This window comes from Anarrhichthys ocellatus, unplaced genomic scaffold (assembly GCF_004355925.1).
Source record: "Anarrhichthys ocellatus isolate YVR2014 unplaced genomic scaffold, GSC_Weel_1.0 scaffold91, whole genome shotgun sequence".
NCBI lineage: Eukaryota > Metazoa > Chordata > Actinopteri > Perciformes > Anarhichadidae > Anarrhichthys > Anarrhichthys ocellatus.
Window position 1 is genome coordinate 780,601 of NW_022280121.1, and position 17,476 is coordinate 798,076.

At 39.3% G+C, this 17,476-nt stretch overlaps 1 protein-coding gene across 10 annotated transcripts in view; it reads right to left on the reverse strand.

Annotated features, from left to right (window-relative positions):
• otofa (otoferlin a) overlaps positions 1-17,476 on the reverse strand; it is a 67,660-nt gene that overhangs the window by 36,048 nt on the left and 14,136 nt on the right. For all 10 annotated transcript variants that reach the window (XM_031875439.1, XM_031875441.1, XM_031875440.1 and 7 more), the window contains exons 3-5: positions 11,165-11,253; positions 4,089-4,188; positions 1,865-2,064 (exon numbers count right to left, since the gene is read on the reverse strand). In XM_031875439.1, coding sequence (XP_031731299.1) covers positions 1,865-2,064; positions 4,089-4,188; positions 11,165-11,253 — 389 coding nt within the window. The remainder of the gene's footprint in view (positions 1-1,864; positions 2,065-4,088; positions 4,189-11,164; positions 11,254-17,476) is intronic.

Consider the following 17,476-nt stretch of genomic DNA (forward strand, 5'->3'; position numbering starts at 1 on the left):
AGAATGTGGAAAAATCCGACGGACAGGAAGGATGTAGGAAATATACCTTGAAGCTAAACTCTTTATGACATTCTCCTCCTCCCCCTCCTCTTCCCTAGAGGAATGGGAGAGTCATCTCTGGTTATCATCTCCTGCCCATTAACCCCTAATTACCAGAAAAAAAAACAATAGACACACACTGGCCGCATAGTGTCAGAATTCAGGACACAGTGAAACATTTTTACGAAGTTTAATTCTGAAAACCTCTCAAGCAGATATAAACTGAGTGGCTGGAAATTTCAGGATTTAAGGGAGTTTGGATGAGAAATGGCAAAGCTATTAAAACTTTTTTCATAAGCCCATCAGTCTGTCCAACACCAGTGTGAGGCAGATTAGAAGTGGATTTGTTGGCTAGGCTGGGAGCTAGTTGGTATTTTTCTCAGCAGCTCTGAACCTTTTTTTTCGTCTGAAAGCCCTACGGTAGCCATTACAAAGTCTGACTGACAGCTCTGTGCAACCACTGCAACTACATGACAGGTGCCCTCGTCAAGCAGCAAGGACAGAAGGCTTTTTCACCTGAAGAAAGGTGAGGAAATGCAATGAAATTTGGTATAAAGTTTTAGCTTCACGAGTTTAGTGACTAATTTCATCCCACTTATACAGTATTTCTCCATAGCTGTACTTTTTTTTCTTTGTTGACAAAATCTAAAAACTGTATCTGTTACATAACACCCGTGGGATGCTCTAAAACTTAGATCAGTCAAAATTACCTTAGGCTTGTTCAAGTGTCACAGCGGCAGACTCTGAACAACTTTATGCTGTAAGACGGTGTAACTTTGCCATTCAGTGTCACAAAAACATGCAGCCGACAACATTCAGCCTCACACATACACGAGTTTCTACGCGGCCATTCAACATGCAGTACAAGGAAGGATTTAAAGGTCTGGTGGTGCAGATACTCTCAGTGGAAATCAATACCACCCACGAATAATATTCTATTCAGCAAAAACACGACAAGCAAACCACAGAAGACAAGCTAACAGTGCAGTGCTGTGGGTCAGAGGCTCTGACAGTTTTTCATACTAAATCTATATAGCCCTGTACAGCTTGGGACTGCTTGTCTATTATGAGCTAATGTATCAGTTTGTTTGTTTTTTGGTGTGACTTTGGTGAATCCGAACTAACAGAGTCACACAATAACACAAACAAACTAACCGATGAAGGCAGCGATAGAAAAGCAACCCCTGTGATCTGCATCTGTTTTTTTAAATAGAGTCTGGTGGCTATGACAAGAGCCTAGATGGAAACCGTTGTCTCATGGCAAAATAAACAGATGAATATATTCTAAATATAGGGTAGACTTAAACTGATATTGACTTCTTTCTTTTTTGTGGCTAAAAAAACCTTTTGCTGACGTCCCCAGTCGCAGTAACTCTTGTCTGCTTCTCCAGGCGGGGGCTTGGCGAACCATCCTTTGTAGGTCATAATACACTACTGCTGAGTAGGGATAAGTACCTCATACAACCCCACTTCAAAAGACCAGAACTATCCCTTTAAGCACCAGACCCCTACATGTTCTCCTCCATAACAGTGACAGATGTTACATCAGCTGGACAGCACGAAGCCCCTTTTAATGTGCGAATGTTGGCTCCATCTGTCAACCTCAACGCGTCCAAGTTATTGTCTCCACCATGTGTGCCTCAGTAGCACTGATACTGTTAATGAGCTCTTAAAAACTAAAGTACATAATTAAAACAACACATCTTTTTTGATGTTGTGGAGAGTCATAAAATATTCAGAGGAAATTATCAGCATTTCACAGCTTGATTCACTGTTACATCAGGAAGTCGAGTTCTCGTGGAGACAGTTTGTGTCTTTGACTCACTTCCTGAAGGTCGGTATGGATCCCTGTAAGGATCGTCCAGGAGACGTCCCCGACCCGTCGCTTTGTCCTGACAGTAAACTGTCCGTTTCAAAGGCAAACATCCCGTCACGGTCGTCAGGAACATCGAGGAACTCCCCGTCGCTCCACACTCCCACTGCTCCATCCATCGACTGGTATCTGATCTCAATGGTTACGCTGGTCTGAAAACAGATGAAAATGAGCAAATTATCAGCAGATGATTAATACGCCGACACTTCCACAAAGGTCACTGCTTCTGATGAATTATCTCTGCACCAACATGTAAAACGACTATCTGACTTGTCAAATCTAGAAACTCTCATTAATGTCCCTGAAACTGTCATAACTTATATTCCTTTGGCTATAAAGATAATTTAAAATAACTACGTTTTTCAGTCTTGTTATGTTTTTTGTGTTATCATCTTATCTTAGCATAAGTGTGGCTCTTGGGAGGGAAATGTCCGTCTATTGGTTCGATTCACCACGTTGGTCCACAATGTAATATCTAAACAAACCATTATTATCTCAAAATCTAAATCATTGTGTCCACTACTTTGGTTTATGACAAAATATCTGCAAAATGAATGACGTTCTCATCAGTCTCAGCTGTATTTTGTGTTTAATGCTAATTAGTAAATGCTAGCATGCTAACATTCTTAAGTTTTCTGCTATGTTTATAGTGCAGCTTTAATGAAGCTCCAGCGGAAGTTCAGCCTCCTCTCACGCTTTCTGTACGTTTTTGGGGCTGTAAAACGTGTCATCAGCTGTTCTCATCAGTCGTATAATAGTTATGTATTTGGGTTTTTCATTTAATATGACTTGATTAACATACTGTATTTCGGTATGTCTCAATATCGCCTAACATTGCAGGTTAGTTCTTTTTTTTTAACTTTTCTCTTTTAACCTGCTCCGCTCCACTTTAAAAACAGCAGCACAAAGTATGTATTGATGGCAACACATCACCTGTCGACTTCTTAAGTCTTAAAAAACGTAAGATTCAGGCGGATGCATTGGTTTCTAGTGGTTGGTTAGCAAAAATCAAATCACTAACCCCCATGGAAATTGATTAGAGTTCAATTCATCTCTTCGTCACAGTATTTGCTGTGGGAATTCAGACTGACAATGAGTGTTAGTTTCATCCAGTCCAGAAATATCGGTGACACTGTTGTTTGTCTTTGATGTCTTCTGGGAAGTCGCGTTTCAACAAATATCCTGCTCTATCCATCTTTATTATCGAGCACCCAATTTATTCCACTGACAAAAACAGATGAGGGGCTCTCGTTCCCCTTTCTCTCTCGATGTCTCTCTCTCTTTCTTACATCCTCTCAAGACGATCCCTGTAGTCCACGAGGAGTAGATTGCAAAATGCTGCTCGTAGTACGAGCATATTGTCACTATGGCAACCACACCAGTGCAGCTGTACGTAAAAGTGTTGTCTCCTATCCTTATGTTGGATTTAGTTTCTTCCTACAGGGACGTAAGTACTGAAATTCTCTTAATTGTGTGTGTGTGTGTGTGTGTGTGTGTGTGTGTGTAAGCCCTAAAGCACTGCCATGCTGTGTGGTAGAAACATCACATCAGCACCGCCAGCTCCACTAACACAATTCTGCACCCCGGGGTGCTTTAAAAGCTCAAATCATCCTCACACTCATCGTCACCACCGAGCTGCTCCCAGTTCAGCTGTTCTAAAACACAATATGTTCTAATCAGTAGAGAATATCTGGATTAAGGTTAATGACGTGTCCTATTGTGTTGATGTTGCTCAGATCCTTGATGATGAGCAGATCTTCAACGCCGATGTCTTTATAGGCAAGATTTATTTCTCCATTTAATGTTCCCCCGATTGCTTGAAAATGCATTTTGTTGACTAATAACATTTCATTTCAATTCTACTATCAGAGTATCATTTTACTATAATAATATAATATAAACTGTTTGATTTCAGCTTTTGAAAACTATTTTTGGAGTATAATTTTCCCCTTTAATTTCATCTTTAATGATATTAAATATATTTTGTATCAGCTCTTCGTTGAAGCTCTACAATTATAGCATTTAAAGTCCAAACTTCATATTTTTTATGGACGGCCCATATGCAAGTATTCTAGATTTCCAACATGTAAATGGTGTTTTCTCCTCATTTTGGATGGCTTGGCAACATACGTTGCATTAACTGATTATTTTTAGCCACCAATGCAACGACCTTTACCTTTATTGAAGTGTTGTTATCGTCGATGAGGGTGTCGGTCAGCTCTACGTGTCCCTCCTCAGCCACCTTCTGAAGAACCATACAGAAAGTCCCCACCAGTCTGCAGGGAAGCACCAGAAGATGGGAAATGGTAAAAATAAATCTGTGAGATCAATACAAGGCATTACAACAATTCACGGTGTCCTTTGTTTAACCTCCGCTGCGCATCTGTTTCCCTCTGTGTGGCTCTACATTCGTCATTGTTACTTGTTCAGTTACACGAATAAATACTGACAAATAGTACGTTTTTATTCACCAAAAGCATCTGGTCTCCAGCACTCAGTGTCATAGCGTGCAGTTAAGTGTCAGTGATAGTCATGAACAGACTGCAGTGTGGTGGGTGGTGATGGATATGTGCTGTGACTGTCATTGAGAAAAGGGCATACTGCTTTTGCCATCAGCCTACTACAGTATGTCAGTCCTCAAAGCATCAGTCTTCCTTGTGAGAAGTGTGGTAAGACACACTGAATGTAAACATAACTTGTGTTGGATTAGAAGAAAACTCCACAGGTCATCTGAAACATATTAACACACACTTACACTTAATTTTAAAAACTCGCTGTAGTGTGGATGTTCTTGCTACTGTGAAGGTTGCTTATACTACTTATGCCACTGAGAATCTAATCTGCTCTGTAGCTTTAGCTGCTTTCGTCTTACTGGTTTGGTTTGTTGCTCCGTACGGCTGCCGTGCTCAATGACCTGCCTGTATAAAACCATGGGCAGCCGCACCCAGCTCAGACCAACTGATCGTAAACTATCTCCCACACAGAGTGGCATTCCGTGCTATTTCCTTATAATATACAATAAGCACCATTAAGAACACATTTGAAAACGTTGGTGTCACAATTAGCTAAATTGTTATTGTATCTAATTATCTTGATTTGTAAAAGCCACCTATCTGGTGTCACATTTAATTAAATGCTAAAACATATACTGTATTCCAGAAGCTTCTACTTTGCGACTCAATTCTTCAGACATCTATTTCTCCAAAGCTTTCAACACATTTCAGCACCTGGCAGCAATTTATCAGCCAATTAATCTCTTTTTGATGCCCCCAAGGACAAGTAAATAACTGGATAAAGACTTGCACACCTTTCATTCACCCAGCACACTGAATGAAAATGTTATCCGTTGCTTCTATTTTATAAAGTTGCCATTTAATGACAAGAAGAAGAAGAAGTTCTCTCTTCGTTTGCTTTAATTTAAAAGCTGAAGGCTACAGAGACCTTAGATTTAAGTGCGTCACATTTTGCATTTAACTGTAACTTTTTCTTCTTCTAATTGGCATTAAAAGAAAACAATTTTACAAAAGTAGATGACTATATTAACTAAATGTCTATCTGGCATGGTAAATTGAAATATTAACATCAATCAGCATTTTTTTTTTTCTTTGAGTAAAACCTCATGACTGAATTAATGGATTATTATATCAAATAGTGTTCTTATCAACAGCCAAATCGTAATTATGATAACTTTTTCTGAATGTTACATATAAGATCATTAGACATATACGGTTCATTTCTATGCTGCCCAAGGATCCGTCACAGAACATAACAGTGGGAAGAAACCTGGTACAGTCCCCATTCAGCTAGCCAATTAGAGCTGGTGAATAATTTAATGAGTTTCCCCCCAAAACAGAGTGTTGTCCGGAGACGACACACAAAAAACATGCAGCGCAGCCCGTACTCAGCCACATCCATGTGTTATTTCTACTGTACTTTAATGGTCACTAGCTTACATACATACACATGGACTGAAAATCCAGCGGTGTTTTTAATTTCAATCCATAACAGACAGGATAATACATATAAAATACTTGAATAAAATGGAGCAACAGGACAGTCATTGGAAATAGCAGACACACAATTACCAGACTGGATGAGTCCACGGAGAGTAATAACATAAAACAAGAGAATACAATCAATAGCGCTTACCACTTGGCATACACACATACACACAGACACACACACACCCACACACACACACACACACACACACACACAGAAGAAATCTGCAGGGATGGCTGCTAATGACGTGAGATTCCCAACAGGGCAGTCAGACGAGAGTGAATGAGTACAGGAAACACAAACATAGAATGTACACAAACACCTCAATACATAAAACCATATTCCTTATATTTAATTTAGAACCAAAGAAAAATAACAAAGGCAGAAGTTCATTATCAGTGAGCAAATAACAAGCACACTGTTTATCACCTGCTATTATTCTACCTCTCTCCTGCTATTAGCTATTAGCTCCCTCGGTACAGCAGGCACCTTGCTGAACAAGCACTGTAAGTTTGAGTCGCTGTAAAGCCAGAGGACATATAACTTTCAGATTTTCTCACGTGTTCTTGATATTCTTAAGCTGTCAGCAATAACATCGTCTTTTTCCTCCAGTAAATACAGATGTTGTAGAGTCCAGAGATCTTGCCAGATCTGACATCCATTTTCTTCAGTAAATACATTTTCTTGCCCATCTGCCTCTGTCTTTATCTCCATCTCTGTACTCTCCTATACTTTGCTATTCCTCTGGAGTTGGTGGTGATGAATTGAACTCACTTTTGAAAGTGAGGCTACATTTGTCAGCAGTGCCTCAAAACTTAATAACGAGGGAAATTTAGAATTCCACAATTTGACTTCACTTTGAATCTCAGTTATGAAAAAAAGAAAACAAAAGGTGTGTGCTTCCCTTACGGCGTTGGCAGAGGCTTTCTCTGTGAAGGTGCATGACTGTCAGGCTTACCACTGAATCACTTCATGCTCAACTTTTCAGGCTTGACGTGACTCAAGAGAGTTTGTTAGGATATTAATGTTTTTTCTGCAGTCAACGTTTTCTGTGAAGAGGAGTAGAAACCTCTGCACCTCTCAGCAAAATCACTGAAAATACTAACCCAGTATAATACTCATGCCTACCCCAGACAGTGGTGATCAATATGTCCAGCAATTGGTCGGTCATTTCCTTTCCGCAATTGTAGCGTGTGTACAAGTGCTGAATAATTGAACTGAGCAGGGCCTATCATGTTCCGGCTCACTTTTTCGCACTTCAAAGGGTGGCATTCATTATTGATCGAGGTTTTGCAAACAATTTACTTTCATCTGCTTCATAATTCAGAGCTCCCTTCCCTTTCAATTTGTACAATCTTTCTTTGTGAAAATTGAGGCGTGACTATGAGAACGTCTCTGGTTTAGGTGAACTTGAGTGGAGGTGAGCACTGCTTTGAAATGTAAAATATTTTTTCCAAATCGAATGTTTGATTCTCGCACTAATCCACCACAGCTGCTGGTACAGTAACTCTAGTCAGCTGGAAGACGGTGTGAAATGAAAATGTAACAGCGGACAGGTGTGTGTGGTTTGGCCGAGGAGAAGCTTCTGCCGAGCTCTGCCCCCCCACCGGTGCAGATACGCTGATGTAAACATGAGAAGATTCAGCAAACTTGATGTTCAAGGATGAATATATATTGATTCACATGGACGCAAACTACACTCCAGTCTTTCACACAAACACACTCACAATAGACAAACAAAATAAAAAGCTATTAAGACTTGTTTTTTGCTCGTCAGTGTCCATCAGCATGTCTTGCCAATCTGGGTGGTGTGATAAAAGCAGCAACATTGCCCTTGTTGTTGTCGTTCCTACAAGCAGAGTGTTGCTCTAGCCACAACAGCCGTGTTACTGGACAAAATAAACATAAAAAATAACTGGTAAACACAGTATGACCCACATGTGGTTTATTTAAATGTCATTCTGTAGAAAGTGGGACCGAAAGGAGGAAATAATGGGGCTGTTTTTTTTTTTTTTGAGACATACATCAAATGTCCATAAATATACTGCAGTATTTATATGAACCAGTGCCTGATGATCTAATAATACAATTAGAGCTAAGTGATGATGGTATATGTACTTTTAATAATGATGATGTAGTCAAGTTTATGGAAAATGAATTGAGAAACCGTTCGGTATAAATAAAATAGCAGGACAGGAATATCTGTTTCGGCAAATGCAGCAAATCAGATAAAGGTGCTATATCATATTTATGCAATATATATTATACATATTGTCATAAGGCAGTTCTGCTCATTGATTGAGAACTTACTCAAATGTCATTGAAATACAGAATCTAAACAATGATGTGCTTCTGCTTCTGTTGAAATACAAAATTTTAAAATGTATATATCCACAATGTTCATTCCAAAGCTTAAGGCATGAGAAAGCCAAGGTACAATTTAACAGATTAACATGTTTATGTTTTTCAGCTTGCATTTTAAGAAATTGCTGAGCCTGAATGTGTACGGCATGGACGATACTTTTGATGCCAGGAAAGACCAGTTGCCAGGCTACAACTCTATGTCCTGTGGCTATTGCTAAATAAAACCCATAGAGATAAACAGAAACAATATAATAAATAGCATGATTTGATTTATTGCTGAGATCAGGGGAAGAGAAAGACAGGGGAAGAGTAATTTGATCAAAGATCATCTATTTGAATTGAACAAGATAATACAGAGAAAATGTCAATGAGTCTAACATATTGACATTTTGTATTCACTCTCAAAACAAAAAAAGAAAGTCATTCAAAAGTGTTGCCATTTCCCGTGTTTTTCAAAGGAAAAGGAGAACACCAGAATTAAAATTTCAAAAACTGTTCGGATCAGTTCGGCGAGCTGCATTGTACCTTACACAATTTAAAATAAAATTATTGATGAGGTGCATCGATGCATCAGGTTGAAGTCCTTGAATATACAATCATATAAGTGCTCGGACTCGCACCCAGTGTACTCCACAGCATGCAGAATATAAAAGCATATCTTTCTGCGCCAGGGGAAAACCAATCATAAAACACGGTCTGTATGCCTCGACAGCACAGAGATCATCCCGCGTCGTCGCTTTCTCTATTTGTTGTGGTAATATGATCGCAAGTACGGTCGCAGAGTGTGACACACTGGCCTTACAGTGTGTTGGTGCAGACATTGATGAAGCAGATCAGTTACCCTGGTAATGATGCTGCGTGTGGACATATGGAGCAGGTGTAAGAACAACACAAGCTATGACTCATCTTGAATTATTTACCCACTTCAATGAGTGCCAGGTTGTGTGTGTGTGTGTGTGAGCAAGGGTCTTTGAATGCAACTTTACTTGTTTATCCTCCATTTCTGTGCTCAAAATTGCAAAGTACTTTAAATGTGTTTTAAGTGGCATGAGTCCATGTTATTTGGATGAATGACGAAAGACTTAGCATACATGCATTTGCTAATTATTACTAAACACAAAGTACAGCTGAGATAGATGACAATGTCGAATGTCATAAGTCTTGCAGGTGTTTGTTCATAAATAAAAGTATTGGACTAATTGAGATTTTGACCTGAGAAAAGATGAAAGTTTAAGGACATGAATGCAGCAACTTCCATGACAATCCATCCAATAGTTGTTGAGATATTTCACTAAAGACCCCAAATGTGAACCTCGTGGTGGCGCTGGCCAGATTTGGCAGGATTTATCCCCTGGGGACCATGCATATCTTTATAAAATCTTTGGCCAATCCATCTATTACAAACATTTCACAGATATTGACAGCGTCATTAGGATAAACCTACCGAGGACCTGTATGTTCGTACACAATTGTAAGATAGTCGATCTAATAGTTGTTGAGGTATTTCAGTTTGGAAAAAGTGGCGGACTGACGGACAGACCGACCCGCATTTCTACCCTGAGAGCCACGCTAGCTTTAACAGAAAATTGCTAAACACAATGAAGAATAATAAAGAGAAATGGCAATTCAGTTTGATTATCAGGCTGAGTTGAACATTTTGAGCTATCCTCCACATTCTGACCCTCTTTGAATTGTTATGTGTGGCTGTCCTGTTTCTGTTTTCCTCTTCCACACAATGGTACCAGAAAGAAATGATGGTGACAGTTAAGAGATGCCGTGACGTAGACCTGATCTGTCTGCACACCTGTCACGGCTTTTAGCTCTGAGAAACATGTGACACACATTGATAAACATGTCTCCACCTACAGTAGACACATTCACACACAACTACATTCATACATGGCTGACAACATAAGGTCACACAGATGAAAGGTCACGGTACACACAGAGTACATATCCACCCACAAACACACAGAGACAACCATGCGAAGTTTTAATGACTGTGTGAGCGACATGATGTGTCCTGAGTCTGGGCACATCAACCAGTTTGACGCAGCAGCTGTAATGATCTGATTGGATTTGTTACGGACACAAGACATGGCCAGACTTCCTGGCACAACCAGCCTACGTCTTATCAGATCTGGAAACTCCAGAGAAAAACACACTTCAAGGGAAACTAAGATGTAGAAAAACAAGAAAAAAAGCAGATGAGGAGGAGCAAAAGGGGAATTAGTTAATTGGCCAGTTTCAACCATTGACTTGGCACAAATGATTTCTTTGGAGTAATTGGAGTGCTTTGCAGATCCTTCAGGTTTGAGTATCATTGCATTGCTCAAGCGCCCTTTGGTCGTTAATGTAACAACTGTAAATAACTGAATAACTGGAATACCTTCTCCTCAGCTTTGGATATTTTTTGTAAAATCATACAAACAATGACAGCAAAATGTGTCTGAATTGCAAATATTTAATTAACCAGTATTATATCAAAAACCCACTTTGAATAATACCAACATAAAACAAACTCGACATGTGACAATTTGCACTAAAACACCCTGTGTGTTTTTGTGAGTGTAAAGTGACAAATAGGCCCATTACTGAGGATCTAATACAGTTTCATTCCCTCCTGACGTGAAACTCATTCATGGCCAGCTCTGTGGTTTGCAGTCTGTTACACACACAATTGAGTCAATTTAGAACAAACTCTCTGGGAATACGAGCTCATTCTCCTTCATCCTAAAAACACGCACCGTGTGTCGGTCTGAGTTGGTCACAGGCTGTGACAGGAGGATCGAGAGGGCACTGGGGCCACAAACAGTTTACTCTGAAATGCTGTTTGCTCTGACGAATGTGTTTCAGGACTAGTTGTGGGCAGCAGTGCAACCTTACCTGTTGGAAAAGACTTTGCTGTAATTGTACACTTGGATCTCCAGCATCTCGTTTCCATCCAGCCTGCTGGCAATGGGCCACCGAAATATCTGGGAAAGAAAAGATAGACCATGACTCTATCAATTATTGTTTCAATTCAAAGTCTTGTTAGGTCCAACCAACAGTGAATCGATAATGCATTCCCAAAGATATATAACAGAGAAAAACATAAACAATCACATTTGAGAAGCTGGAACAGAAAACATTTTCCCTTTATGATTAATCATAACGGCTCTAAACAAAACATTATGCATCCTGTTTTTAGTTGTCAGGTAATAAAAAGTAATTGTGTATCACCCGGTGCCCATAGTCAAAATCAAACCTAGTTTACTATAAAGCGCACAATATTTACCATCTCCCATTTGCAAATTGTCCAAGTGTCCAAATTCTTCCAAATGAATATATTGTGCCATCAATATATTAATAGAGTCCATGGCATTTAAGGTACTTTCTGCTTACAATTCTGCAATGCTGCATATTTTAAAGACGAGAATAACTGTTCTTCTACTTTACACCATTTAGCGGTGATGATGCAAAATGATGCTGATTAGTAAGTGTCTGAAATCTCCAACTACCGGTCACTATGGAGTCTGTCCCTTAACCTTCTTTGAATAATTTGATTATTTTGATCAATCAAAAAGCCATTTTAAAAGTTAGAGCTCCTCAAGTGTAAGTTTAAAGTTAATACTGGATCACATTCAAATTTAGAGTTTAAGATTTTGGTGCAACAGAATTAAATTAAATTTAGAGAGGCTTGCATTTAACCTTTCATAATTCAAGATAGTTCTAAAGTTTGGTGCAACATGATATTAAGCTAAACCATGATTAAATGAGGTTTAAAAGTCGATCAGAGTCCACAAACAAAAGGTCTCGTGTCCTTTGTGTCAGCATACACATGTTCCTCTGATGTGTCCTTGAGTTTAATAGAATCCCTTCCAGCAACAGAGGAGCTCTTCTTGAGGGACTAAAATGTTTTATTTATCACCATAATCATCTCCAGGCTCTATAGCACCGACTGAGAATATTGATTAGCCTTTTTGCTATAAAGGTAATACAGGAAAGAAAAGCAGCCACCTAGCACAACTGTGTGCTAAAGAATGTCTTGACTATGTCTTGGATATCCTTGAGAAAAAGCCCAGGTTGTGAGACATGTCGAAACAGCTTTGAAGGATAACCCTTCTTTGGCACTTTCCATATAAATTAGAGCCAGAAATTAGCGTTTAAAGAGATTTCAGGTGGCTCATTTCAAGCATCTTTAGATGACTTTGTTTCAAATTCTTTTCAGCACAAATCTCTAATGTATTTGCTAATGGGCTCAGGATGGTGCTTTCCTTGTTTTTTCACACAGTACACAAGCACACAGTACATCTCTCTTCAAGATCAGTTATAGAAACAAGTCATTTATAATTCAAAACAAGTACCGCCTTCATAAAGGGTGAAACACAACTCAAAGCTAATAGGAGAAGTATAAAAAAAAACTTTAATGACACAGGATTTGACAGCCTGAACTCGTCACTCAGGTTTTTTTCCAAAATCTCTACTTCTTTAGTCTAGATCTCTGAGTGACCAATAGGATTCAATTTGATGATTTTAGGCTTTAAAATGGATCCTGTGGGATTAAATGACTGTGATATAACTCGGTACCTGCCTCACTCACCCAAGCTTTGTGAGTGAATTGTAAATCTAATTTAACTGTTCCCGTAAGAATTATCGAAACTGTATCATCTAATAATGTCATCAACTTTGTCTGCATCATCAGTAGATAAAAACTGCATATTAATGGTACGGTGGATATTAAAACAACACAAATCATGTATGCTTCTGTGAAAATAAATAATAAATTAAAAATACAAACTGAAATACTTTTGAAAATGTTTTTAAATAATTGAAAGGCCAAATATAAAATGTATAATCAGAACCTGTTGACAATAGTATGGCAGAAATATTACATCATAAATATCTAAGTGACATTGTTTTCTACTGTACTGTATGTTGGAGGTACATTTCTGTATTCTATTTTACTTTTATCCCAAACTGTTTGAGAATAATTTATATACTAAATGACAATTTCAATATTTCTGAAAATGGTCCACAGTTAAAGAAAAATAAAACACACATATACAACCCTCTTAGATGTCTAATTAAAGCTCAAATTATCATGGAAATATATCCAGGACTTGTTGGTACTTGCTTTACATTGACAGACAGAATAGTTCATGCACCATGAATCAGTTTAATTAAGATAGATACTTTAAAAGGACTTCCTTTGGACTATAATTTAGGTATAGAAAATTCTGAAATATCAAGTAGCTAAAATCTATGAGAAACGTATGTGATAGATGTCCTAAAAGCATCGGAGTCCCACTACAGGCATTAACATGCACAGCAGTAAGGTTTACCATCTCTCATGGGTTGATTATGACAAGGTAGCAAAATGAAGTACAGAACAACAACATTTATTAATAAGGTGAGAGACTAGATGAATTACTTTGTTGCATCTCTTTCAGTAAAATCACCCCAGAGCCTTCTTTTCTGTACTTTAAGATCTTGGATAAGAGGCTGTCTGAGGGCAGGAGGGTTGCACAGGTGATTTAAAACTCATTCACCCCCTGCTGATGTTGGCTTCTCAGGAGAACACTGCGTGCTATCAGGCAAGCGATCCATCAGGATTGTCCCATTACCGAATCCTGGGGTTCCCACCTGCTACTGGTTGACCTGCCTTCAAGGATCTGTGGACTTGTGTGTTTGCATGTGCGCAACGCATTGAACCATAACTCTGAGCTCTCCGCCCTGAGGCCCTGCATTCTTTGTTCTCTCTTCCCAAGCGTAAGCCAGGCATGACCAGTACTCCTGCCTCTTTCTTGGCTGCATATCACTGGCAACATTCAGCCTGCAAACACCATCAGAGTGATGGTCGTTTGCTACGATTATGGCTAACACAGCCGTGCCACATCTCATTTAAAACTAAATCTCCTCTGATGTGTTTGAATAGCCGAGAGAGGGAAGAGAAAGAGGCCTCAGCATGGGTTTAATGCACGGATGACAGCCCACACTGCTAATGGAGCAAATGATGCCTAATATACATACCATAGGATAAAGCATACTGTAGCTAAAATGATACATACAAACACGATTGCAAATGTTGCTATGCGGGGGGGGGGGGGGGGGCTCAGGGAAGCCACATTAATTTCCCCAGAGTAAGAAAACCACTCACTTTAATCATCTCTGTGGTACATTTATGTGTTGGCGCAGGTACACATTTACATGCACAAACACAGAAGTACAAACGTTAAGCTTTGCTTGTCTTCATTCTCTGCTGTCCAAAACTATTTATCTCTGAAAAGACACACATGCAGGAATCCGCAACATGAAGAAGTACGTCGTTTATGTTGCCTAATGCCTTCACAGCCACCATGACGGACCAGAGTGCTTAAACTGGTTTGAAGACCCTGACAGTGCACACAAATGAAATGAGAGCAGAGAATCCATTAAGGTGAGAAAGTGGAAAGGTTTAGCAGGCTTCAGCTGTGCACACGTTTTAAACAATCAAATGGAATTTGGCTGCAGTGTTACAACAATCAAAATACAATACTCAATATTGACTACTGCATTTTTAAAAAGATGCAATTTTTCTCACAAGAAAGCAATTTCAGATAGTGCTATGCAACATTAAGCTGCAAAATATACACATTTGTCAAGCTAAGACGTTCTCCAATACGCTAATTATTTCTTGCTTTCTGAAATAGAGTTCTCTAAAAGCCAAGTTTAAAACCTCAAACTGTTTTGTTATGACTATTTTTCATCTCTATTTTCCCAGGTCGAACGCACACCCACCCAAAATATTCTTTCCTCAGCTCTATTTAATTATTTAACAGGTACAATAGATATGAATATATGATGGCACTAGTTTAGCCAAATGTCTAATTTTAACCTGCTGAGTAACATTGTAATGCTAAATGGACACAGGCAAAGGGATAAAACACACCGAATTAAATGTATGGACCGTCATTTGATTTAGTGTCGCCATGGTTTAATATTTCAACTTTGGACGGCAATGTCGTTTACTGTTACCATTGTCTGAATTCCCGTCTGTTGTCTGCCTGATTCCATGTGAAGGCTACAGGTAACAGTGTTTATAGCTGATGAAGCATGTTATATCAAAATGGTACAATTGTAAGAAAGTCAGTAGTTGCTGCAGTCGAGCAATAAAGCAAAAACTATTTAGAGACTTTATTCCATTTCTTGTGTCTTATATACATTAAATGCTTATGAGATAAAAACCGCGTGTTCTTATTCATAATGAAAAGCTGTGATAAACATGTCTACACAGACATTCATATTCATGTCCTCGCCAGTAGGAAATCTGTTATTTCATCCACCTGCGACCAGCGAACTTCCACACTCTCTCTCGCTAAGCACCCAACCAGAGGTCGAATCATCAACAATAAGTGAAAACACCAGTGAGAGCGTGCAGGGCTTTATATAAAAAACTAAAATATGGGTTTCACTGTGTTCTCGTTCTGTTTTGTACAGTTTGTAGCTCTGCACAGATCAGACCTGAAGCTGTCAAGTAGCCACTGTGCCTCAAACACTGACTGACGTAAAACTGCTGCAATGCGCCTACTCTAAATTTCAATCAGGCTTTATAAAAATGTATCACAGATTATGTGGCTATAGTAATGTGCAATAGTAATCCCAAAAAAAATACAAGATTCTCCTCTCTAGTACTAAAGCCTGTCTGAATAACACACATTACTATTCAAAGCGCCCCCCTCCATCCCTCTGTACTGTACGATACAAAGCCTAATTGGCGGCGTGAGGCCGGACATTAAAAGTGACAGGTATGATCTCACAAACCAGAAGCCTCGAGGCCACAGTGGCCAATGAGAGGGGCTAAATGCTCAACTGAAGAGCAGCTATTACTGCTGTGATCCCACGCTGGACCACTGACCACGCCGTCCTCACTTCCCCCCCGCTCATCATATCTCATGACTGTTGCCATGGACACAGAGGATTAAAACACCTCTATGCTTAATTACGAACAATATGCTCCATCTTTTGTATTCACTCACAGCAAGGGAGGAATGCGTTATATTTACAGGAGCATTGTTCATGCAGTAGTCGTTGTGTTGAGTTCAGAGGCTCGTTGTGATCTTATATGGTGATGCAATCCTCTGCACTTTGATTGTGCAGGCTTAGATGTATACTTAAAGGATAAGAAAGATAAGGGTAGACTGAAGAAAGAGGCTGTAAAAGCCCCGTTTTCATTACATCTGGCTTTACCAGCACACTGAAAAATGCTTTGTAATATTTAGGATGGTGAGAAAAGGGTTTCTGGGTTTTCTCTGAATTTGCTGAACAAGATGATAAAAGAGAGAGTCCATCTCTGCAACAGTAAATTATTAAATGCTGGAACTTCACTCGCCTACATACAGTAACCTTTCTTTATTCTGCTTCTTTAAATCACATTTTCTCTCGTTTTTTGACCAATGTGAGTTTGGCTTTAACTACCTACGAGTTTTGTCGTTGTGAAACCCTTAAGCCCCTCATTTTGTTGTTAATCTTCTGAAAAATGCTTCAGAACATTTAATGACACTGAGCTCAAATATTTGAAACTGCACCTCCAAATGTATCATTTGAAAACAAACACTTTTTCCTATTCTTCTTTTCTTTTAACATTAATACTAATAGTGCATTAATACTGAGAATATACAGAGGAGGGGTACTGTGTCCATCTTACTCTGTTCTCACACTCGTAGCTCTACCGGGTGTCTGAAGTCCGTGTCGCACTGGAGAGCGATTAATGCTTTTGTTCATTTACAGTTTCTGTGTGGACTTCACAATAGTTGTGCAGAACACAACAAGCATTAATAAAAAAAGGAAAGTCCTCTGTTTTCTGTCCATTTCCCTCCTCAAAACCGCAAACCATGGCTTCAGTCGTCCGCTCCATATGGCCGATAACGCTGCTGGACACACCGCTCGCTGATCATTCTAATAACAGCTGCTTCCTCCGCATGTCGGCAGTAGCAGAATTATAAAATTCTGAATTTAACTGCACAAGTATAGACAACAAGGTCAGCAACGGGTGTTATCAGTTATCCATGTTGAATTAAGCACTGGTAGTCGATCAGTAATCAAGGCTGTTTGTGTTGTTTCTGTTCTTCCGGAAAAGGTCACGTGATAGGGGCATGATGAAACAGAGAAAGACACGTCATGACTGCTGAGACTCGATCAAGTAGCGAACGCGGGCGACGACATCATCCTGTTAAAACG